Raw genomic sequence first — 25,768 nt, forward strand, 5'->3', positions numbered from 1 at the left:
ACTTCTTTCACCTTTTCTTCTCTTTCTTTTCTTTTCTTGTTTCACACTTTTCACTTTTTTCTTCTCTTTTTATTATAAGTTTTTGTCTTTTTTCTTTTTTTCTTTTCCTCTTATTTTCTCTTCCTGTCTTCATTTTGACCTATCTCCTCATTCTTATTACACACATCTCTCCCAGCCCCATCTGTCTGCAAATACTACATTCCCAAATTTTCCTTCACACATTCGAATGGGCAAGACAGAATCCACGGCTCTATATATTTAGAAATGACTAATCATAAACTACTATTGGGACTTACATACCATGTACATGAAACTTTTTTACCCCTTCTATACACCCTTTTAATCAACTAATAGAAGTGCAACTACACTGTTTTATATTATATTTCTACTTTCATTCTCTTATTTTCCTGTATATTCCCTATCTCCTCATTTTCCATAATAATTCCTTATTTCGAACTCAAACATTTACCTTTATTTAACCATTTCATCGTCTCTGATGAAGGGATATCCATAATATACCAGAAACAGCTGTTACACTATGTCTATATCTCGTTCCTTATAAATATCATGAAAACGTTTTACTGCATTGGCTTTGTTACCTCTTTTTGTCTTATATATATATATATATATATATATATGTACTTATACAAGACCGATATTAAGCTCCCCACTCGTATCACTAACGAAACAAGAGTTTAACTATGGTCCGTCTATAACACTTACATAGTGTTACCTGCCACTCTTTGGGTCTTCTAGATACCAATACCATTCATATATATATATATATATATAGATACATACAAACACAGACACACACACAGATATATATCTTAAAGATTATTTCCTTATTTCCCAACATGACATAGAATTGTTGTCTAGGATGAATATTATTGCTCATCGTCTCCAGCTGACACACAATCTGTCTCCTTATATTTTCGAACAAGAAGATTTAGCATTCCCACTCACCACAAAGCAATATCTTTGTTTCGCCTTTTCTATGATATTTTTCGTCATCAGCACAATAACGGTTCGGATAGGGGTGGTGTTGCTAAATTCACCATGTGGTTTTAAGTAGAAACAGTAAATGATGTATATAAATATATATATATATATATATATATATATATTTGAAGGTTTGGAGGTGATGTACAGGTATTGTATATTAGAAGAAGGTACTCAGAAATCTGCTTGGTTATATATTTACGAACTCTAGTAATATGTCACATGTTTTTATAAATGATATATTAGCGCTTGCATCAACTCTACCGGATTCTTCAGAATCTGAAGAATCCAGTAGAGTGGATGCAAGCGCTCTATATGAGTTATAAAATCATGTGACATATTAATAAAAAATCTGTAAATATAAAACCAACCAGATTTCTGAGTATTTTATTTCTTCTAATATATATATATATACTTCCGGCTTCGTAGAGTAAACACGTGTTGTCTTGCTCTGCGATAAAAAACAAGAAGGGTTGCATAAAAGTCGACGAAATAATTTGGCGAACACTCACAAAAAACGTAGAAATTGTTACCTTATAGACGTGTACTTGGATATTTTGTTTAAAAACCGCAATATATTTTGCCACAAGTCAAGTATTGTTCACTTGTGCTCGCAACACATACAAGATTTCTTCCTGTCGAAAAAGTACATGGTGGAATCTTCTAAATTTATTTCCAGTCGACTCAAATAGCAAAAGGAACCGTTTTCTTTTTCTTCCCTTGAAAAAAAACCTCTTCGTATACCTTTAATAAGATAAGTACTCGAATTCTTGTTTATATTTCCGCAATAACCTATCGTAAATTCTTGTTTTACCGTAAATTCCGTTATATCTATTCTATATATATTATTTGTTACTCTGTTTATATATGTGTGTGCGCACATGTGTGTATATATCTGTATGTATATGTATATGTGTATGTTAGAAGTATAGTCGCAGTTAGTTTTATTTTACCGTTAATTCCGTTATATCTATTCTATATATATTATTTGTTACTCTGTTTATATGTGTGTATGCGCACATGTGTATATATATATCTGTATGTATATGTATATGTGTGTGTTAGAAGTATAGTCGCAATTAGTTTTATTTTAGAAGACATCGTCTGTAGCGACGGACAAATATATATTTCCTTTTCCCTTTTTCTCTGCTTAAATTCTGTAAAATCTCTTGGCTTGTTTTCTTTTAGCTGTTTTATTATTATTATTATTGTTTCTTTATATACTCATTTGTCACTCTTGTTTATATATGTGCATGTGCACACGTGTGTATATATGTGTATGTATATGTATGTATACATGTGTATGTGTGTGTACAAATAGCTTCGTATAGAATTCTTCCCTCTCTGTCTGTCTCTTCAGTTCTCTCCCTCACGCTTCTCCTTGTCTCTTCATTACTCTCTTCTATCTTACTCTCCTCTTTCAGATATATATATCTTACTCTCCTCTTTCAGATATATATATTCTTTCTCTATTTCTTCCCTCTCTCTCTGTCTCTTCAGTTCGCTCCCTCACGCTTCTCCTTGTCTCTTCATTACTCTCTTCTACCTTACTCTCCTCTCTCAGCTCTCAATCTCTCTCTAAGGACATAGACGCTTTCTCTCTCTTCCTTCAGCTCCCAGTCTCTCCTCTTCCTCTTCTCTCTTACTCTCTTCTTTTGACTCCCAATCTCTCCTTAAGTACATAGACGCTCTCTTTCTCTATTTCCTCCCTACCCCCTATTGCACTATTAGATTAATATAAATTAATATTATTAGATAGATAGATAGATAGATAAAATATCAAGAATGTCCAGAACCTGGAAACGTGACGAATTGGCGTGGTTCCTGCGAGGATGGCAATGCGCTGACGGAGAAAACCCAAATAACATAATTACGGCTGCGCTGAAGAACAACGGATACAAAAGGACGTCAGCTCAAATAGAGCGGAAGAAGCAAGAATTTATACGCTCCTACGCACTTGTCAGATCGCACATTAACACGCTGGATGCCATTTTTGACAGCGAAAAACGCGAACAAAGTAAAGATGGCAAGGATGGAGACGCGGGCGCTGATGAGGAGGGTCACCCCCACCTGGTAGACGCCCAGGAAGAAAACTCCAGTGAGAGGCCTGCCCGGGAGGTGAACCCAGGTGCGGATGCTCCTACCGGCACCAAAAGCCATGGACATGGAGATGAAAGAACCAAAAAAGGAGGAAAAACTGAAGCTAAAACTCAGACAAAGCCAAGGGGCAAGGCAGCCAGGGATAGAGGCAAACCTAACTATCCAGATGCCAAAAAGGATGGAAACAAGCAGCGCACACGGGTATGTAGGTTCTACCTGAAAGGTGCCTTCCGGCATGGAGAGGAAGGTGCAGGCTGCCGTTTTGCACATCCGGGACCCTGCCGCAGAAACCAACCACCGAAAGGAAATGGGATGGACCACGCATCACCTGCCCCAAAACGGAGGTACGCAGATGTGGTGCGTGCCACAAACCACCAACGTGTTGTTGAAAGGGCAGCTGCTGAGCAAGAATCTTTTTTGTGCATGGCACAAAAGATTGTACATCAGCTAACCTGGCTCCATCAAACTCAAGCTCGCAGATGTAACTACCCACAGTTCACAAGACCGCCACAGCAGATGGACCCAGGGTGGACACCACCGGTAACAGCATACACCTCACCTCGATGCTCCTACTGAACATCAGAGGACTACTAACACACAGTAACAGGACAAAAGTCCCGTTCTTGAGAGACTTTGTCGCATGCAATCAAGCCTTATGCATAGCACTCACGGAAACGCACCTGAAACCGGACATAGCAGATGCGGAACTACACATACCACAGTATGTTGTACTACGGACCGACAGAAACGAAAGGAGTCATGGAGGAGTTGCTATGTACATCCGTGAGGACCTCACACCCCAGGTCCTTTTGTCATACTCAAACTCGGTGTGTGACACACTAATTGTACACATAAGGCAACTTGATGTAGTTGTGTGTGCTACATATCGCCCTCCAGATGCCCCAAGCCATATGGGCAAGTTTGAGGACTGCCTTTTAAAAATAGAAGAAGTTCTAATCACATTAGAACAACACATAAGTGTACTTCTCATGGGAGACTTCAATCTACCCAATGTCAGATGGCCCGAGGGCCTTTCTCTCCCAGGAATGACAAGATGTGAACGAGGACAGGCGAGGTCCTTCCTGAACCTCATCAACACCCTGTACATGGAGCAAGTAATACTCCAACCAACCAGGGCAGGTAACACACTGGATCTCTGCTTCACAAATAATATGGATCTCATCCATAATGTGAAAGTGACACCGACACTACTCTCGGATCACAACATGGTAGAGCTGACCATGTACGGGCCAAAAGAAAGCACGGACATGCAGCCTACAAGAAACCCTCAGAATCTTTCCAGCTTGAACTTCAATAAGGCAAACTGGAAACAAATTGAGAAAGAGATCCTCAAACAAAACTGGCCTGAATGTCTCTCCTCGCCGGACATCGACACGATACTTCAACAATTCATGTCTGTAATGCAAGCCATATGCTACAAATGTGTCCCAGAGAGAAAGGCCACTGTACACAAGAACAAAATCCCCAGAGAGAGGAAAATTTTTATGAGACGGCGTACAAAAATTTCAAATCGCCTAAACAAACAAATTGAAAGCAGTGAAAAGTCCCGCCTGAAAATAAAACTGTTGGAAATTGAAAATTGTCTGCAACTCTCCCATGAGAAGGAAAGAGCAGACAAAGAAGCCTGGGCTATAGACAACATAAAAACTAACCCCAGACCTTTCTACAGGTATGCCAAAGAAACAGCTACGATGCACTGTAGGATAGGACCACTCCTTGAAAAGGATGGCACACTCACAGGAAAACCAATGAGGGTAAGTGAAATACTGAATGAACAATTCAAGAGTGTTTTCACTCCACCCCTTGGGCATTTCCAAATCAGCAATCCAACTGACTTCTTTACCACTGCAGATATAGAATCAGAGGCGGCGACGATAAATTACATCGATTACAAAAATTACAAAATTACAAAAATTAAAAAATATTTTTGTTGTTTTTGTAAAATCTCAGAAAATAATTAAAAATTCACATTTTTAAAGGAAGACGATGTAATAAAGGCTATAGATGAAATGAAAACAGACTCAGCTATTGGCCCCGATGGATTCCCGGCAATCCTCCTAAAAGTATGTAAGAGAGTCCTAGCAAGACCACTGCAGTTCCTCTTTCAGAGCTTCCTTGCAGCTGGCAAACTTCCAAGAAAACTGGAGGAAGGTAAAATATGCCCTATTCACAAAGGAGGTAGCAGAGCGGAGGCCAAGAACTACAGACCTATCTCTCTCACCTCACACATCAGCAAGGTTATGGAACGAATAGTCAGAAGGAAACTAATCACCTTCCTTGAAGAAAATGACTTGCTGCCTGACACCCAACATGGTTTCCGACCAGGAAGAAGCTGCTTAACTCAGCTCCTGCAGCACTATGACTGGGTGCTGAAACAACTGCTCAACCACTCAAATGTGGAAGTCATATATCTCGACTTCGCAAAGGCCTTCGATAAAGTCGATCATGGAATGATATGTCACAAACTGCGTGATCTTGGCATAGTTGGAAAACTAGGAGAATGGCTTCATGACTTTCTGAAGAATAGAAGTCAGGTGGTAGCAGCCAATGGGGCCACTTCCATTAGCACGCAAATAGTGAGCGGTGTTCCGCAGGGCACTGTTTTGGGACCACTACTGTTCATAATGGTCCTCTCAGACATGCCCTCAGCCACGCAGAGAGCCACGATCACAAGTTATGCAGATGATACAAAAGTTTCACAGGCAATACAGAACCCTGAAGACACTAAGCACCTGCAATGTGAGCTGGACGAAATTTACAAGTGGGCTGAAAAGAATAGCATGCAGTTCAATGCTGAAAAGTTTCAAGCTTTATACTATCAGCATGCAAAACTGAATGCAATACCCAATGAATACACTGGACCCGGAGGGATTGCAATCCCAGAGGCACAATCAGTGCGTGACCTGGGTATTCACATGAGTGATGACGCGACCTTTCATGTACATGTTGCTAAACTGACAATGAAATGTAGACGGCTGACTGGCTGGATTCTTAGAACCTTTAGAACAAGAGAACAAGAAACCATGATGGTCCTCTGGAAGACACTTGTCCTAAGCCACTTTGACTATTGCTCTCAGCTATGGTCACCATCCAGTGTCAAGTTGATCACAGAACTTGAGGCGATCCAACGAAGCTACACGAAGAAGATAGCCTCTGTGCAGCATATGAGCTACTGGGAGAGACTCAAGAGATTAAAGCTCTATTCCCTGGAGTGTAGGCGAGAAAGATATGCCATAATATATATCTGGAAGATCCTGGAAGGTCTTGTCCCAGACTTTGGCATCGAGAGTCACACAAATGCCAGAACCGGACGCCACTGCGTAGTACCAAGGACTCCAAATTTGCCATCATGATGTAGGACAAGATATTGTGATAGCCTGGGCTTCAGAGGCCCACGGCTCTTCAATATCCTCCCGAAGAACCTGAGGGACCTGCATGGTGTAGATGCGGATGTCTTTAAAGTAGGACTGGATCTCTTCCTGTCAGGTGTCCCGGATGAACCAACTTCACGGTAGGAGGTGCAGATGAGGGCAGCTGCTTTGAACTCTCTCATGCATCAGATGGCGTTTGCTAAAAAGCATCCGTGAGGTAAAACCGTGTAGCAAACCAAATGGCGGTGCCCCCAGCATGACCACAGCTCATTAGCTGAAACTGGAAAAATCAAAATCAAAATCAAATCATATATATATATATACATATGTGTGTGTGTGTGTGTGTGTGTGTGTGTGTGTGTGTGTATAATGTACATACATGTATATGTATGCATACGTTCATTCATATATATACATATATGTGCCTGTGCACGCACGCGTAAAAGCGGGCACTTCTTCATCCATAGCAAATCGACGACCACATAAAGGATGTTTGAGTGGTCCAAAGAATTAATGTTGGAAAGGGCGTGATCTGGAGTGTATGCGGTGTGTTGCAGCAACTCGAAGCCCAATTTTTCAATGGATTCGACGGTGTTCATAGACCTCGGTATTTGTTGCAAATTGATGAATCCGGTCTCAGATTTCTGGGTAGCATTTCTCTGCCGCCTACACAGGTGACTGTACATCTTTCTTTTCCAAGTAATGTCCCAATACAAGTATTCTTGCGTCCCAAGAACCGGTCAGCATCTGTTATTTTGCAGAAGGTTGAATCCTAAATTTCATTTTCGCTCCATATTATGCCTCCTGGATACTGGTTTAAAGTGATAGACCGAGGTTTCATTTCTTGTGATTATTCTCTCAATAAAAGCTTCGTCTTCGTCGTTATAGCGGTTGAATAAGCGTTGGCAGATCTCTATACGATTGCACCTATGCATCCATCTTGCACAAACTTTACAGAAGGAAAGATAGTGGTGGATTATTTCGTATGCAGAACCAAGCGGAGGTGGTCTCCGAATTTTTCTATACATGATCAGCTATACCCGATTTGTCAATATCTCCTCGTGTCACAGCTTTGCGATGTTCCTTTAGGTTAAGAGCGCGGGCTACTATCCCCAAGATTCGAAGTTCGAATCTAGGCAGTGACCCGAATAATAATAATAATAATAATAATAATAATAATAATAATAATAATAATAATAATAATAACAAAAACAACAACAACAACATCGGTAAAATACCCCAAAATGAAAACCCCGAAACGTTGTGTTAACAACAAACAAGATGCGTACAAATATCCGTGAAATGTAAATAATGTACATCATTTCTCATCCCTCAAATATAGATCAGCCACAATATTATTAAATCAATACAAGTTTCTACCAATCATAGGGTTTGTCTCTTCTTAAGTTCAAAGTAAAATGTAAACAAAAATTTTTTTCCATTCTCAAAGAATCAGTAGTGGAGAGGAAACAGTTCAAATTTCACCAACTATTAAAATGTTCTTTCAATTAACTGTATAATAATTATATACACTATTTGAACGCAAATGAACAAACTTAATTTGAACCGACAGGGCTTGTAACGTGCCGCTGGAACTGTTAAAAATAGCAACACTGACCTTCCCGTCAAACCACACATCACCGTCTTAAAAAAGATAGGATGGTCACAGTTGGAACCCCCTTGGTCATCGTCCTGCTTAATCAGGTCTAAATGAGACTAAGTAACAACAATAACGGGAATAGCATTTTAAACAATACTTACGGTTTCCCATTCGATTGTATATTCTCAGGTGAGATATCTTGTATGGCTTATCAAACGTCACTTGCCAATATGGGTCTTTTTCTATCTTAGTAAGTGCACATGATTTATGTATGACTCCAGGATCAAAATTGCCGTCAACCGCCTTGTCGGATGTCATGCCTACATTCCTGTCCATACATGTTCCATTAAAGAAAACTAGTGTTCCTTTCTCTCCATAAGTACTTGATTGATATGTTTGTTTACCTTCAGCAATATTAACTGAAAAATATAGAAGCCTGAATTAATAATTAGTACAAAGTTGTTTCTTTTTAATATAATTTGAAAGCGTATTTTCTGAATAAGTGACATATTTCTATAGCTCCACTTTTCTGTACATAACAATAATAAAAATGTAGTATATACATAAAATATACCAAGTTTGTATCATCCCAAAGTACCAGATGGAAGATAGCAGTTATAAGACAAACACTTAACATTTATAAACTAAATTTTCATAAAAAATCAGTCGGAGGGGGATGGGATAAACTGATTGTATCAACTTGATATAAAAGCAGGTAGTACTTTTACGTTGTCTTTATTCTCAGTTTTGAGGAATTTGGTTTGCATTGCAGTTGTATTGTGGTTTAAATATTGTTGTTCTGTTCGCTGAACACTTTGGTTTTTGCTGCTTTGTGGTGGAGGTGGCAAGGGTGTCGGGGTGCAATGTGGAAGGAAACCAGTGGAGGGACTGTTCAGGGGTGATAAGGGGGAGGGAGCTAATGTGGAGGCGGCGACCCAAATGAGTATTATCGTTAATGGGATGGAATATGCGGTGGCGTACAAGGCGGTCTAGGTGGAAGCAGAAGGGATCAACGACGTGAAGAAGAATCGGGTAGAGAAGGCACTGGGGGCGGTCTTGAAGGAAGTCAAATTATGTAATTATGGTAGGTTTGAGCGCGGCAACAGTCTTAAGGGCTGATGAAGAGGTGATGTTGCCGATGTGTCATGGAAGGCGTTCCGTGGGGGTCAGCGAGGAGTGAGTCCCCCCAGACATCGACGTGGCCTGGATGGCGACCGCTGTCTTGTTCGGCAGCGACGAGGAGATGGCGGTTCCCCAGGCCACTGGGACGGAAGCATGAGGCTGGAGGGGGCAGTCCCTAAACATGGTGATGCGGGTATCGAGGGGAGTAGTGGAAGAGTTGCCGGAAGCAGTGGTATTTGACGGTGGCTAGAATTCCCAGACGCTGCAAATGTGGCCAGAAAGGCCACATTAGAGCACCTGCCTTCTACAAGACAGGGGGAGAGGGAAGGAACCAGCAGGAGAAGGAGTAGCGCCGCCGCCACCAGCGGAGGCGGAGGGCGAGTGGGTGACACCAGGCAAGAAAAGGAAAAGAAAAAGGAAGAAACCAGGTAAAATAAATATAGAACCTCATCCCCACCCAACACCCTCCCACACCCTTTTCCTCCCACCCGCTCCCTACAGACACTGAACTTACCCACCACAAAAAATGCAGTCAGACACAAGCCGTTCATCCTCCCCACCTTCCGAAAAAAGAAAAGAAGTAACTTTGCTATTATGTAAGATAATACTAATAAGGACCTGCGTAAAGAAATAAAAAAAAGTGGAAAAATATGAGAGTGGTGGACACTTGCAAGTTCGACAACGAACAAGGATGCCTGTTGTTGGACGAGGAGCAGAGGGAAAAGGTTATAAAATTCAAAGGAGGATTTAAAATGCGGGAAGTCGAACTAGACATTTCAAAGATTACCATGGAACATAGATTACACGCAATTACTAAAGGAGTACGCTTTTGATATCTTGAAAGTCACCAAGTACAAAAAGGGAAAATGAATAAAGGTGAAAATGAAGTGACTCAGAGGTGGGGGCTGTGAATACTTCATTTCATCTCTCATTTTCATTTTGTCATTCATTGTTACACGCACTTTCGTTCCTTTTTTAATTTCTTATATGTCCCCACATGTTCTTGTATTGTCCCCTCTATGTCAGCCCCTTTATTCCGAGCACAAGTTTATTTTGTGAGGATTGTTTCGTGTTGAGGATTGTTTTGTGTTGAGGACTGTGTTGTGCTGCTTTGCAGCAGTTTTTGTGGGGGTGGCGCGATCTTTATTTGGTTACCTGTGACGGATGAGCGAAATGAAGAGTTATGCGACAACAACGGGAAGTCAGGGTTCTGTCGTCTTGTGTATGCTGAAACACAATGAACCGCATTGGAATTTAGACTTACTCCAGAAAGATATGGTAAAGAGGAAGGGGTCGAACACAAAGTTGACCCCACCAGAGGAAAACAAGGTGAAGATGGAAAGCAGATTGATAATTTATAGAACTTTTTCAAAAAAAAAGTAAGAAACTCGAGAATGCAATGCAGGAGGAGGTGAACGAATGTCTGGAAAAATTAATAGAAAGCATAACGTTTTATACCAAAGGGAAAAATACGCTTCAGTGGCAGTTACCTTTGTCACAGAAGAGTTGAAAAACTGTTTATTGCTTCGTTGAAGCAGCTTGTTATCTATCCCCCCACTGCGAGGGAATTATTGTCATTGCTGAACTGTGCGGCTTTGAGCCAATTCTGTCGGGCGTAAGCCCAAATTTGTCTGTGTTCGGCGTTTTGTATAAAGAAAAACGTAATGGAGTCACCATTGAGTTAACTGGATTCGCCAAATAATTTAGTTATCGATACGCCTGTTTTTTTAACAGGTGAAGAAGTAAAAACACCGACGGTGTCGCCAAAGAAGTTAAACTTTGCAGAGACATCAGGAAAGAAGGAGAGACAAATTAACATGGAGAAGAATAACTTAAAAAAGCTTATGTCTATGTTAAAAATGGGCGGGGACGGAAATACAAGTAGCCCCTCCAACAGAAACAATAGACCAAGTTAATAATCTACAAAACTTACAACGTCGAGAAAAAAAGAATTGATAAAACAGCAAAAATTTATTGAAAAATGCCCAAAGCCCATATGGTCGGATATAACTTACATGATAAGAGGAAAACGTTTTGGAACGGTAGAAGTGAGGTTCACATCAGAAATGGTGGCCAGGCGGCACTGTTCTGAAACTTTGGGAACTGAGGAAGTGGTTCTTCTTCCCGTATATATGGGAAGAAGAACATCGAAAGTAAAAATTACAAATATTCCTCCAGAAGTAGATGCTGCCTGGCTAGTGGCAGCCATAATAATGAATCAGGAAGAAGAAATCACCATTCTCCAGGTCACAGTGGTGGAGGAGGTGAATTGGAAGGGACAATGCGTGAACATGTTGATTCGGGCAGATGTCACTACGCTGGAAGAAATTCCAGAGATAATAAATATCGGTGAGGAGAGGGTGATCGTCTTCGTAGAAGGCAGGAAGCCAAGATGTTTTAACTGTGGGTTAAAGGGCCATATAAGGTCCGAATGCAGGAAGCACAGGAAGAAAAGAAAGGAGAAGGAACATCGACAGTGGAAGCATCAGTTACATCAGCAGAGACGACACCATTACCATCAAAACCAGAGGAAGAGTGCGACGATAAAGGTTGTCGACTGTTTTTTAAAAAAGAAGAAAAAACCACAGACCGCCCTTACCACACTGAAACAAAGAGAGAAATATGAAAGCGAAAAGGCCATCAAGGCATCAAATAATAGACTGATTAACCGTTTGGCAGCTATTTCATCTGCCAAAGGAGTAGAAAAAACGTCATCAAAAGACTTTCTCATCTACAGGATAGGCTGCAAGGATTACGGACAGATGAAGTTCGAATTTTTTCCTGACCCTCTCAGGATGATCTATTTTCCATATATCTACGAGGGGCCTATGTAAAAAAAACCCACGAGCCTGAGAGAAAGAAAAAGAGGACGAAGGGGAGTCCTTCTACATTTATACATTTATACAACCTACATTCATGTAGGTTGTATGAATGTGCGTGGCCTAGTTTCAAGCCAGAAGCAAGGTCGCTTCCTTAATGACATCAGGTCGCGTAATTTGGATGTTATTGTTTCTACAGAAACCCGGTTAAGGGGGCCAAGAGATATGCTCCCGCTGTTGGATGGTTACGGGAGTTTTTTCTCTCCGAGCTGCCCTTCTAGCGGAAGCGGGATGTTGGTACTATTTAAAAGAAACCGGGTTTCTGAGAAAAAGTTAATTTTTTCAGATCCAGAAAGTAGGCTGGTCGTCATGGACTTGACGTTCAGCCGTGGTAAGATTATCAGACTGGTTGCAATTTATGCACCCACAACAACTGGGCAAAGCGAATATTTTCGGAATCTGGAGAAGTTTCTAGATACATCACATTCTTTAGTGTAGATTATGTTGGCCCGTGCACAGATAGAAAAGGTAATCCCTGCTTCCAGGATCTACTAAGACGCTTCGAGCTGGCAGATCCATATAGGCTGGAATTTCCGAACCTTCCAAAGTGGACATTGTCAAGCAGCGACGGATATTCCAGATCGTACTTAGAGTGTTAATTAGAAAAGCAGATAGGAATATAGCTAGCTGTCTACAGTTTCATCCGGTCAGCTGCAGTGATCATAAAATGGTCACCTGTAAGCTTGCCATAGATAAGCTATATAGTAGAGGTCCCAGTTACTAGAAACTTCATACGTTCCTTTTGAAGCATAATGAGTACAGAGAGCGAATTAGTCGTTAATTCAGAGGGCATTAACCAGATCCATTATTAATAATAAATGGTGCTCTGTCCTCAAGCGAGCCATTAAATTTGAGTCTATTACATATAGCATAGGTTTAGTGGCTAGAGAGGCTCGGAGGGAATCAGCATTAGTTACAAACTTAGACACAGCAATGAAAACTGGCTCTGTGGCTCAGGTTAAGGCCAGGAGACTGGCGTTAAATCAGCACTTCGAAGCCAAACACATGAGTTGCATTGTCAGGAATAGGCTTCGTGCTGTGGTTTGTGAGGGAATCAAGGCCGCGGGATGGGCCCTAGTGGTGGAAGCTCAACGTGGTAATGATGCCACAATCCGATCTTTCATGACCCAACGTTATAAGTTGATAGACGAACCCGAGAATATGTGTGAGGATTTTCAGGAGCACTTCGCCCAGCTTTTCGGGGCGAGTGGGCGGACCGGATAGTAGGAGGGACCTAACGGACTTCCTCACCGGGCTGCCGCGCCTCTCGTGAAAAGTCAGTCGGCTTGCAGCTCGGCACCCGGAGAGGCAAATCAATGCCTCCTGATAGCTTCGTGGGACGTTGGACGGAGGTCCGATTAATTTGCTAGGAGTTTGGTTCGGACCAGACCTTCAAATAGAGAAGAACTAGGCCGAGGTATTGAGCAGGGTGACCCACATAGTCAAGACCTGGTCTTGGCGGTGGCTATCCTTGAAAGGGCGTGTGGAGGTGGCCAACGTGTTCATCGCATGGTCCATCACCTACCGCCTAACTGTCGTTCCTTGTCCTGATTCGTGGTTGATCAAGCTGAAAAGACAACGCTTCCACTTCTTGTGGAAGGGCTCGAAAACGCTTCTGAGACGCTCTATTTGCTGCCAACAACCGTTAAAGGGTGGTCTAGGGATGCCTTGGATGTTGAAGCACAGACATGCGCTGAGGTTGGGTCATCTGTGGCTCTAACTGGATGGTGAATGGGTGTGGTTGCCGCTGGCGAAACGGATGGTTCCCAAGTTCACTAGTTTCGGTGGACGCGAAACCTGGTTTATCGATGATCGAAGTTGGGCACATGGTTTACGGAGTGTCATATGGCTCTCTTGCTATTCCATCGCTCGAGCAATGCCTGTGGTAGTGGTTCCACCGCATCTTTTTATAGAGGGCTTGTAGAAGCGGAATGTGACGAAACCTGAGGGGAAACCTAGGTCTCGATGATAATCAGCTGGCCAGTCTGTTCCAACGTACATTCGGGCCGAAGACCCTGGACAACTTTCAGAAGTCTCAGGCATGGCAGTGTCACCGAGAAGCCTTACCTGTTCCGGACAAGCTCACAAGGCATGGTGGCCACGGTCCATCGACCTGTCCAGTATGTGAGCGGGAAAGGGAAACCGTTCCGCACGCTATTGCTCAGTGTTTGATGTTGTCAGACGTGTGGGTTTAGGCTGAACAACTCTTGTGAAGTGCAGGAAGAGTTCAGCTATCGACTGAGTCTATATTGACAACTCACCCGCCTGATTTCCTATCGAAAGAAGGTAAGAATTGTTTTCTCATTGTAGTAGCAATTGCGAGAGAGGTGATTTGGAAGACGAGATTGAAAGAGTTAAATTCAAGTATCTTCATCTCTGGCCCTGAATTGGTGAATTACTTCACCTTTCACCTTAAAAAGAAAATAAGGCTAGAGAGAAAATGCCTGTCTACGAAAACCTTTCATAATCGATGGAAGAATATTGCGCGAATGTTGCGTATGAATGTTACCTCTTGAATGCGACACAGGACGAGTCTCAGGCACGTGGCGAGGCGGGACTTGTGAGGTCCGAGATGAACCCGCATCTCCACTCCAGCCGTAATGTATTCCTGTCTGTCCCATCATTCGTTTTATATAATTCTGTAAATTTTAAAATTCATTTTGTTGTTACAATCATTCGTTCATCTGAACATCCAATCAGATTGTGATGTCCCCTTCTTTGTTTTCCCTTTGTGGGAAATAAAAAATCACTTTATTATTAGCGCAAGTTGTTACAGTCATCTCTTAACATTGTGAGTGTGATTTTGTTCGAAGTTTCTTGCCCAGAATTGTTGAAGTTTCGGAAATCTTTTGTCCAGGTGTTACTGTTTGTTTTCAAAACGCATAACTTATTCAACAGTCTGGTGCTTTTTTTCTTTCCAATATTTTCCTCCCATTTGGGGCGGAAAAAAATCTCTGAAATGGATGTCGAGTGCGAGGGAGCGCGAAGTGGAAGCTACGCGTCTGTGGCACAAAAAGGAAACACAGTGAGGCAGTTGGAAAAGTGAGAGGTTATTATTGACGGAGAGGCATTGTGCGACTGCATGCAACTGATAGAAAGGGAGGGGTCGAACGCAAAGTTGACCCTTCCAGGAGAAAGAACCGAAAGAGTGAGAAAGGGTACGGTTATGTGCAGGAAAAGAAGATCGAGATGGCACCGGAAGATGCCTTAGAAAAATGCCTAGACATAATAAGAGGAGACATCTCCTTTTATACCAGAAGAAGGTAATACATTACTCTGGAGTTAAGATTTGCTTCCCAAGAGGTGGCAGTCGAACATTCCACTGTACTAATACGAACGGAAGAATGGTACTCCAGCCAACGTACCTAGGGAAACGTATCTCTAGAGTGAGGATTGGCGGGATTCCACCAGTGATAACGGAAATATGGATAGCGACAGCCATACTTACTAACACGAAGGAAGAGGCGAAAGTTGTCCAAGCAACCAGAACACAACAGTTGAATTGACGGGGTTAGGGTTTGGAATTAATTATCCAGGCCACCCAATTGGACCTAAATGAGGTCCTTGATATAAAATTACCAGATGAGATGAAAACTGACGGTAACAGTGGAAGGGAGACCTCCCACCTGTTATTGTTGTGGCCAGAAGGGGCACATCAAAAAGAACTGCCCCAAAAATGTATAAGGAGAGAGAGATGCAGCCGAGAGCCGGAGCGAGCCTGAGAGTGCCGCGAAGATGGTGGAACAGACACAAGAAGCAGCGGAGTCAGATATACCAGGACATAAGTGAGGATTCTGAGGAGAAGTACAGTGAAGGGAAAAGAGAGAAAGAGTCAACACAACACTGAAAAGCACACAACAATGTAAAAAAGAAGGGTTGTACATAGAAACAAGACACACACCAGACAAACAAGACACAGAACAACGCACTCACACAGTATACACCACTGCTACCATCCCCGCCGCAAAAGAACTCCCGAAATCTCACACGCAGATGCACAACACAGACAAACCACGAGAAAAAAAACGCAGCATGCATAATGACATACAGAATAATATATCAATTGAAAAAGTGTAATAAAATTTTAAAAACACCATTAGAGTAAAACTACCCCAAGACTGTGCACCATACACGAAATCCATTTTAAAAGACAAACAAAACTACAATACAGTAAACGAAACTTTCAAATCAGACATAGCTTCACTGGAGTTGGTGGTGAGGTGTGACTCCTTCCTTCCGGTGGTAGAAAACAACGAACTCGCGCTATATTTTATATGGTAAAGGAAAAAATAAGTAAAATGGTTTTAAACGATTAATAATTCGAAAATTGTAAATGAACAGTAAAACGTGATTGGCTTTGGGTGGGGCTCAGCTAAGACGTTCATCCTCATTTGTAATATAATCATTCCATTCATTGTTCTGTATTTTATGTCCCCACTTGTGCTGTCTGTTCCGACCCCGTGTCCATTTTGTATCGTCCCGTCTATGTTTGCCTATTGTGGCGCGAATAAAATAATTATTCTTAGCGCAAGTTTGCCTTGGATTGGTTTATCTCATACGTGAGGTTTGCATTATAGGATTGTCTTTTGTTTGAACTTATCTGAGTTTTCTTTTTCTTGTTACAATATTGTCTACGTTCTGCGTTTGCAGACTTTTCGAACATATTTTCCGCTCGTTTGAGGAGGGAAAATTGTTAAGTTTGCTATATTTTGTGCCATTTATGGGAATTTTTAATTCCCAAACCATGAGTCTCTACTCTGTTGAGGGAAACACATTTTAAAACAATGGATAGCATGCTTAACATGCCGACAGGTAAGGTCTTCTTTGAAGATCGCCAACCAGAACAGGTGAAGAAGATAACAAATTTCGCTGCTGTAGCAGGTATCTCGTGGAAAAAACGTTGAACCGGATGCACGAAACAAACACAATGGAATGTTTCAAAGGGGAGGACACGAGTTGAAAATTACCCTCTCCAGTAAATTAAAAGAAAATAATACAAGAAAAATAATGGTGTACAAAAGTTTCGTGGCGATGGAGAAAAATTAGAAAAGGCCGCAAAAGAAGACTTGGAGAAATATCTACAACATATTTGGTCAGACATTACATTTCTAACAAGAGGGAAGAGATTTTCAACAACTGTTGTGCATTTCAAAAGTGAGGAAAAGCCAGGCAACACTCAATAAAACCATTAAAATAACTGAGGTAGTGCTGCTACCAATCTACTTAGGAAGGCCCACTGCCAAAATAACGGTGGGAGAAATTCCTCCCGGGATAGACGTTACCTGGCTTTGCGCAGTACACATTATGCGATTAGAGGTTAAAATATCGATCCTCGAAGCCACTAAAATTGAGCAATAAAACTGGAAAGGCCAGGGGATCTAAACAATCATTCAAGCAGCCTTTGCCCACCTCGCAGAAATTGCAGAAACTATCCAGATTGGAGAGGAAAGCATGTTACGTAAGAGCAGAGTGTCCCTCTATTCCTAGTACCATCAAGAGAAAATCTTGCCTTTCAGACACACACGATAGTCCCCCACGCCAAACCTAACACAAAAGTAAAAGAAAACAGCCTAATCTACCCCTCCCAGTCATAAAAAAGAATCCTCCCCACCTCTTCCCAACTGTAGCGAGGTTCAGTTTAGTGACAATAAAGGACAAGAATGAATTCCTTGCAGATGAACTCCAAGACATACCGATTGCAGAACTTTACAAAGAACAGTTTACCATCCTACACGAGGGAATACAAATTTATTGCATAGATAGCATAAATTTCTCCATTCCCTCATGACATAGGCTCTCCCAGAAAGGACTTCTGTCCGTCCATGTACGACGGCCTAACCAAAGAATCCCCGCAATACACGGACGAGACTGAGAAGGGAGATCCCTTCCCCAACAAAGGTAAGCTTTTTGTTAGATACACTCACTGTAGGATGTTTAAGTTTACGATGCCTGGGGTCAGACTGGAAGCAAGATCGCTTCCTTAATGACCTCAGGTCTCATAGATTGGGTGTGATTGGATATTTTCCCATGCCAACAAGGGTGGGGGAGGGACACTCTGCTCTTACGTAAATTGGAGCGAGGTCACGAGCAGTGTCGCCAATCTGACCTCAAGTAAGTCAAACCTTTACGAAGCCCAATTTTATTTAGTCCACTGCCCCCCTTTCCACATATTTTAGTCGAAATCCAAAAATATGACGCTATTCTTTACGAGCGAGATTGCCCGTATGGTGACCGCTATTTCAACCACCAGCCTGGAGCAAAGTGTTTAATTCACAGAACTCCAAACATAGCACTCTTGCTACAACAGAAGCACAACTAAGACCCAAATGAAATCGTACCCCTAATATCTACTGCTGTCCCCAACACAAGATATTTCTACAGCAATATTGTACGCTAATACATCTTCCCGGGATCCGACGTACAATCAAAACAACACTCCTAGTCAACATCACAAGCTTCATAAAGCCATATTCAGGTGCAGTACTACCAACACGAGGTTTTCCCACAAGTAAAGAAATAAGAAACCATCCATCTGAAACAAGAATAAAATCAACAGACCCAGCACAAACCTTTTCAACAACCCAGTAAACTGGAGAAAATCCTGTAGCAACAAAAACAAAACAAACAAACGACAAAACCGTCAATGTAACCACAGCTTTATCCACCAAATATTCCTTAACCAGACAAATTATTCTTTCTTATCCATCCGAAACCTGGCAAAAGAGATTCAGATAAATGTCTTGACTGTCATACTGTCCCTTTGTCGTTACTCCCAGTCCATAAACTGGTCCCTCGCTGACATTAAAACATAAGTCTCTTTCGGGACCGTTGAAAAAATGTAATCGAGCCACTACGGATGTTTCATGCACCATACGTATAACAAATCCCAATGATTTTGTTATAATTAGGGTCTTACAGGCCATTCCAAGAGCCTTTACTCTTCTTAAAAGAATGACTCAACATTATTAAATCTTTTATTCAACAGTGTCAATCTGGTAGCATTTTAATGGTAGACGACTTCAATTTCCCCTGCGTTGACTAGTCTATTTATAACTTGAAAGCAATTCAGTCCAAGACAACTCAACAGTGGAGTCACTTTATTGACTAATGTTTCCTTTTCCAACTCATGCGAGAGCCAACGAGCTTCAGCAAAAACCTATTGGACTTAACGTTTAGTAACCACACTGACACTGTCTGTAATATTGCAGAGGAAAAAGACTCTTCTTTCTGACCATAACAAGTCTGATTTCTCACCAGAACACTCTTTGACCGCATGGATCTTCACAATGGAATGCAATCACTCAGGATCGTTCACTCATTGACTCGCCTTTCGCTTATTCACTCGTTTCAAACAGCATCAATGTATCCTGGAAGCTCTTTGAGGACACTGTCACAAATATATATCTATGATATTCTCCATTACAGTCCATGAGCCAAACTAAATATAAACAAGCAAAAAATATATAAAAACCCTAATTAAAAAACTAAAAAGGATGAGTCAAAAATCGAGCGACTAAAGTATTGGCATCAGCGACAGGCGTACTTGACTGATAGAGTTTTTCTCGAATCAAGTAATGCAATCTTATATAAATCGATTCAATCCCAAAGTGTTCGTCTCCTTTGCCAAAGAGAAAATGGTCGCTGTAACATTCGCTGAACCTTTGATTGATGAGGACAACATTCTCTTTAGTGAGCGAAAAGCCATGGGTGAGATTCTGCAGAAGCAATACTGCTCTGCTCTCAGCAATGCAAGTATGGTTAATCTAGACAGCATCTGTGAAGTAAACCTCCTGCACACCCTATTCAATATATCTCTTGACGTCCTGGATATCAGAGCACTTAGAAGCAAAATTAAAAGCAACTCAGGTGTGAGTCCCGATAGCTTTCCCACTAGAGTTCGGGGGGGGGGGGGTGATGACATGAATTTGTATTATTTCTAACTATTCTCTGAATAAAATTACTGGACGTTGGTTATTTTGCTGAAAATCGATTGTCCCAGTTTTCAAAAAGGTAAAAAAATTACTCCCAGCGAATTATTTGAGAGAGGGGTGAGGTCTCGAGTATGATGTCACTTCCCTTAAGTTTGTGGACTTATTTCCATACAATATGTTTTTAGCACCAGCAGCGGCTTCCTAAGACAGCGCTTGCATCATTTTGACCACACCCTAAATGTCCTGAGGGTTCCATTGCCGATGCCATTTATCTTGCCTTCAGCGAGGCTTTCGATAAAGTTGATCACATTATACTGTCAAAGTAACTATCCAACACAGAAATCAGAGGGAAATTTTAGAAGTGTTTCCTGATGAACGGACCCAGCATGTGGTGTTCGATGGTGTTCGATCAAGCTCAGCACTTGTCATTATTGGAATTCCTCAAGGCCCTGTATTGGATCCATTTCTCTTTGTTATTTACTTTTGTGGCACCACTGACGTTATCAAACTCACCAATATAAAAACTTTCGCCTATGACTGAAAGATTTTGAAGGTCATCGACAGTGTAGGAGACCAAACAAACCTCCAGTTGGATGTGCTCGCTGTTATCCAATGGGTGAAAAAAATACAATATGCAACTAAGCGATGATAAATCTTATAATAATTCTGCTTGTCATTAGGGTACTTAGCCCATCAGTAATGCTTTCACGTGATTAGAGAAAAGGAGGACGAAAAGGGGAGAGAGAGAAAAGGAAGGCGAGAGAAACCTCCATGATATGCGATTGGAGGAACATAATTGTAAAGCTTTCACTTGATTAGTTGAAGGGAATTAGAGAACAAAAGGAAGAAATCGGAGAGAGAAAAGGAGGATAAGGTGAGGAGTGAGGCATGAAGAGGGAGAAAGAAAAAGAGGGAGAAAGAAAAAGAGGGAGAGAGAAAAGACAGAGGGAGAAGCGTCCATGACATGTGGTGAGGGGAACGTAATATTTATTACGTGGTTAAAAAAGAAAGTTGAAGGTAGTGATATAGAGGAGAGTTAGGAATAAAATTTTAGCGGAGTGATGTTCTGGTAGTGAGATTAAGGAAAGGCAGAGAGGAGAGAGAGAGAGAGAGAGAGAGAGAGTGAGTGAGTGAGTGAGTGAGTGAGTGGGTGAGAAAGTGACAGACAGAGAGGGATGATGGTGGTGGTGGTGGTGGTGGTGGTGATGTTGGGTGCATAGTGGAAAGTACTTTTTTTATAATTGAACTAAGTTTTTTATATCACCTATAACTTGACGCATGCGCATCCTAATCTTGCCATTCACCTTAGAAAGAAACCAGTTTCTGTTCGCCTGTTATATGCAATCGCTATCAATAAATCACAAGGGCAGACATTTTTGATAAAGTGGGGTTGTTCTTGCCTAAACTTGTCACGGTCAGGTATATGTTGCATTCGTAATGGCTCTCAGATTATCTGATGTTAAAGTTATCAACAATGACAAAGGAAAAGAAACGGGAAAACTTACACGAAGGACATATTCTGCAAAGAAGAATTGGATTGAAAAGTGTGCGCAAATTGAAATGTGTATTGGCTCCGACCCATAGCCTTGCCGTATAATTTACCAACGATATGGTTTTCAGAGTGTGCCATACTGCATTAAATGTTTACCACTGTGAAAATGTGGGCCCAATATTTTATATATAAAATAATTTTTTTTAATATAAATTTTTGCTTTCTAGATATGAAATTGTGACCATGTAAAATTTAAAATGTAAAACTTTCCCCGTTTTGGAGATAAATGCAAAAATAAGAGTAAATATTTATTTTATGGGTGCTGTGTATTAAGTCTATAGAATTGTGCATAAAGTATAAATGATATAAATTTCTTTACTGTCCACAAGCAGCTAAACATAGAGGGGAGAAACAAGGACAGACAAAGGGATTAAGTCGATTACATCGACCCCAGTGCGAAACTAGTATTGTATTTATCGACCCCGAAAGGATGAAAGGCAAAGTCGACCTCGGCGAATTTTGAACTCAGAACGTAACGACAGACGAAATACGGCTACGCATTTCGCCCGGCGTGCTAACGTTTCTGCCAGCTCGCCGCCTTCAAGTAAATAAATGATATATATAAAGTGCATTAAGTAATCATCGTAGTCTAATTTCCTTCACTTTTCAATGAAGAGTAGATGAGCAACTATCATTTGATACAGACAAAACATAATCTACGCTTTCAGGCTTTTGTGTAAAGTTTTCGGGAATAACCCAATAAGTTTACAATTAATTCCATGAAATATTCACAGACCCCAAAAATTTGAATTAATTCACTTCGGAAAAGTGGCTGCACAGAAGCTGCTATATACTGTTCTCTTACATGAAACCTTTAGTGGTATCAATCACTGTAAGGACCTCGGAATAACAGTCGATAATAACTTAGAATAGAGTGACCACATAAACAACAAAACTGACATGATCCGTATGTTGTGCTCCTGGATCCTAAGAATTTTCAGGTTCAGAATGCTCCTACTATTAACATTCTCTTCCCTACCAAAGCCCGTCCTCATCTACAGTACCTAGAATACCGTTGTGCGCTTTGGTCTCTCGACATGAAAGTAAATATCATAAAAATTGAAGCACCCCAGAGATCAATCAAAGAAAAAGCAAGACATGTCAGGGCTTGAATACTGGGATCGGCTCCAGAAACACAAACTTTACTCCCTCCAACTTCACCATGAGCGCTATATCTTTCGTATAAGGTGGAAAATATTCCAATATTGTTCAAACAGTGTTGTTATCAACTGTAAAGTTCACCCTAGACTTGGACCCAATGCCATTCGCCCTCTACAAAAATCGTCCTCGCGATTACAACACTAAGACAGAAGCACTTCACCTCAACTGGCCCTGCTTTCTTTAACATCATGCCAAGACACATAAAAGAAGAAAAAGATCTCATGTTATTCAGACATTCCCCGGATGAATATCCCGAACAAATTCCAGGTAAATCAAATACACCCGGATAAATCTCTGCCAACAATAACTCTTTACTCGCATGGGCTATGGTGCCCAAAACATGACTGTAACATGAAGCATGATTAAATGTTTTATTAGTGCTGCTACTAGGTTAGTCATGGCCGGGGTACATCCTGTCCGAAAGTCATGTAAGTATCTAAGTACCCTCATACCCTGAACAAATATGTACTTACCATATGTTCGCTTGTCACAATTCTCTCCATACCATCCATCTTCGCAGCCACCTTCACACTTTCCAGTAATTTCGTGACATGATTCCGCTCGAGAACAATGACATTCATTGATACAGTCTTTACCATACAACTGTGGTGGACATCCTAAATTGATAACATCGAAACAGTTTCTTTGTAAATGAGCATTAAAATAAAACAGTTATTGAAAACACATTCAATCTTACAAGATCTCACATATAATCAACAAGAGATTCTATATTTCGAGAGAATCTCTTGATATAGAATCCCTTGATGTAGCTAACAAGAGATACTATATATCACATTTGCAATCTTAAAATTGCAGAAATTCGCGCACATATAAGAAATAAAAAATATGCGATTCCTGTATATGTAGACGCTACATAAGTTACAGTTGAGACACTAGCGTATCCAGAGTGTGTCCCGCCCGGAGCAGCCCTTCCGTTTGCTGCCCCGGACCCCACAAAAGTACATATTGCCTATAGCAGACTCAAATGTGATGCTCCTTTGTAAGTGCTGCCAGTGGCGGACCCCCCCCCCCCCAACCGTAGCTACGCTAATGAGTTAAGGACACTTTAAAGCATCATAGCCGAGAAGAGAGACTTAAAAGGATTATATCAAACAGAAATCAACAGTATGTTAACATTGCAGTTTTAAGTTACGGGCACACTGAGCAGTTGTGTAGAGGCCTCTTGTTTATAGGGCCTCAATTATGATGTATATATCATGTGTCGTCCTGTCAGTATGTAAATATTATAGACACTAGTTCAATGACTTGCTCGGAGCGAGGGCTACATTGCTACTGAAGTTTGCTAAGGTCATGCATGTATGTTTGGGTAATATATTTATAATAAAGAAACATGCCTATCTAAAAAAATAAAGAAACATATATATATATATATGAAAGGAAAGAAAGAAGGAGGAATCAACGTTTCGAGCGGAGCTCTTAGTCAGAAACACAGAAAAAGGAAAGATCCAAGGAAGGGAAGACGGAGAAAGAAAATCGCCAACGATACACCCGCGGTCACATATTGAACTGACCGAAGGGAATGGGTGAAGAAAATGTTTTTTCAAAGACAGGAGAGTTTAAGAGAAGGAAGTATGTGTTTGTATGTGTGGGTATGTGCGTGCGTGCAGGTCTGTGTGCGTGTGTGTGTAATGATAGCACGTGTGTGTGTGTGTGTGGTTGTGGATGTTTATCTATGTGTGTAGTTGGGCATAGTATCGTTTAATGTCATAGGAATAATTTATAGTAGGAGTGGCTCCTGTTGTGTGTCTACTTACACACCTGCGTAGGAATATATTGATGCTCCTTGCAAATCCGATTGGCCAAGTGGTCACCCGTCAATTTCAGTTAAATTTAGTTAATATATACTTAAACTGTCTAATAAAGCATATAATATTTTTGTAAACAAACACGAAAGGTATTTTAAGTTAAGAACAGAAAGCTACTATGTAAGACTCATAGTATAATAATAACCGTATAATATATCATAATATTTATTCTCCAATTTGAAGTGACAATTTTTAGATATAAGCAAATGATGAGCTAACTTCAGTATGAATTGAACCAACATATCAACGCTTACTCGTCTCCTTGCAAGTCCGATTGGCCAAACGCTCACCCATCAATTTCTGTCAAATTTAGTTAATATATACTTAAACTGTCTATTACTACATATACATATATACATTTAGATAAAAATACTAATACTATATATATAAATATTTAGATAAAAATAGTTATTGCCGGTTTACAGGGTTACCCAAGGTGTCGCATCCATGAAGTGCTTAGCTTTACTGTGTCTTTAGTCCCTAATTCACGAAAACCACTTAGTCTACGGAAAATATGGGACATAATTATATTTATCTAAATATACTTCTACTCTGTAACTTGTAGTGTGCTTCTCTGTCGGATTTGTGATTTGCTGATGGTATATATAAATATATATATATATATATCGAAGGTAGATCAGAAAGAACACAACAAACGGAAACCGTCAAAACACAAAATGCGGGAAACAGGAAAACGGTAAACAGGAAAAACAAGACACAGGGGGCATTCGCAGCCAAATTGCCTCTTCAGTTGGAGTCCGAAATGTCTGCGTCGTTTCGCTAACCTACCTCCGATATCACTCGAAACCGGCTGGGCCAGGGAGTTAAGCTAAAAACATTAAGCCTCTGGGAAAGGCAACGAATGTACATATATGAAAATAAATATGTAAATAACGGAGTCTTTCGGCAATCGGACGAACGTAAAATATGAAATAGAATTACATATATACAATGGACAAACGCCTTTCGACTATACAACAAAATAAAAATAATTATACAATTACAACAAAAATAAGACGAAACAAAAAGGGTCTTTCGACCATCAGCCGAATGTAGTAAGTTAGCGCAAGGAAAGAAGAAATGGAAAAATCTTAACTAGGTGGGCGGCGGGACAGAACAGAACAGACGGGCGCGACCGACCTCAAAGGCGGCCAGTCGAAAAAGGACGACAACGCCTGAAGCGGACAGTATTTACGTGATAGG

The 25,768-nt window shown here is 40.9% G+C and overlaps 1 protein-coding gene across 1 annotated transcript; it reads right to left on the reverse strand.

The window, feature by feature from the left end:
- Positions 1-8,175: 8,175 nt before the first annotated feature.
- LOC115227551 lies at positions 8,176-25,068 on the reverse strand (the record flags this gene model as incomplete). Its single annotated transcript, XM_029798347.1, has 3 exons — positions 8,176-8,513; positions 23,213-23,382; positions 24,997-25,068. Coding segments are annotated over 3 exons (565 nt in total), but the record flags the coding sequence as incomplete, so codon positions are not given.
- Positions 25,069-25,768: the final 700 nt, after the last annotated feature.

Source organism: Octopus sinensis, unplaced genomic scaffold (assembly GCF_006345805.1).
Source record: "Octopus sinensis unplaced genomic scaffold, ASM634580v1 Contig04552, whole genome shotgun sequence".
In the NCBI taxonomy this organism is placed as follows: Eukaryota; Metazoa; Mollusca; class Cephalopoda; order Octopoda; family Octopodidae; genus Octopus; species Octopus sinensis.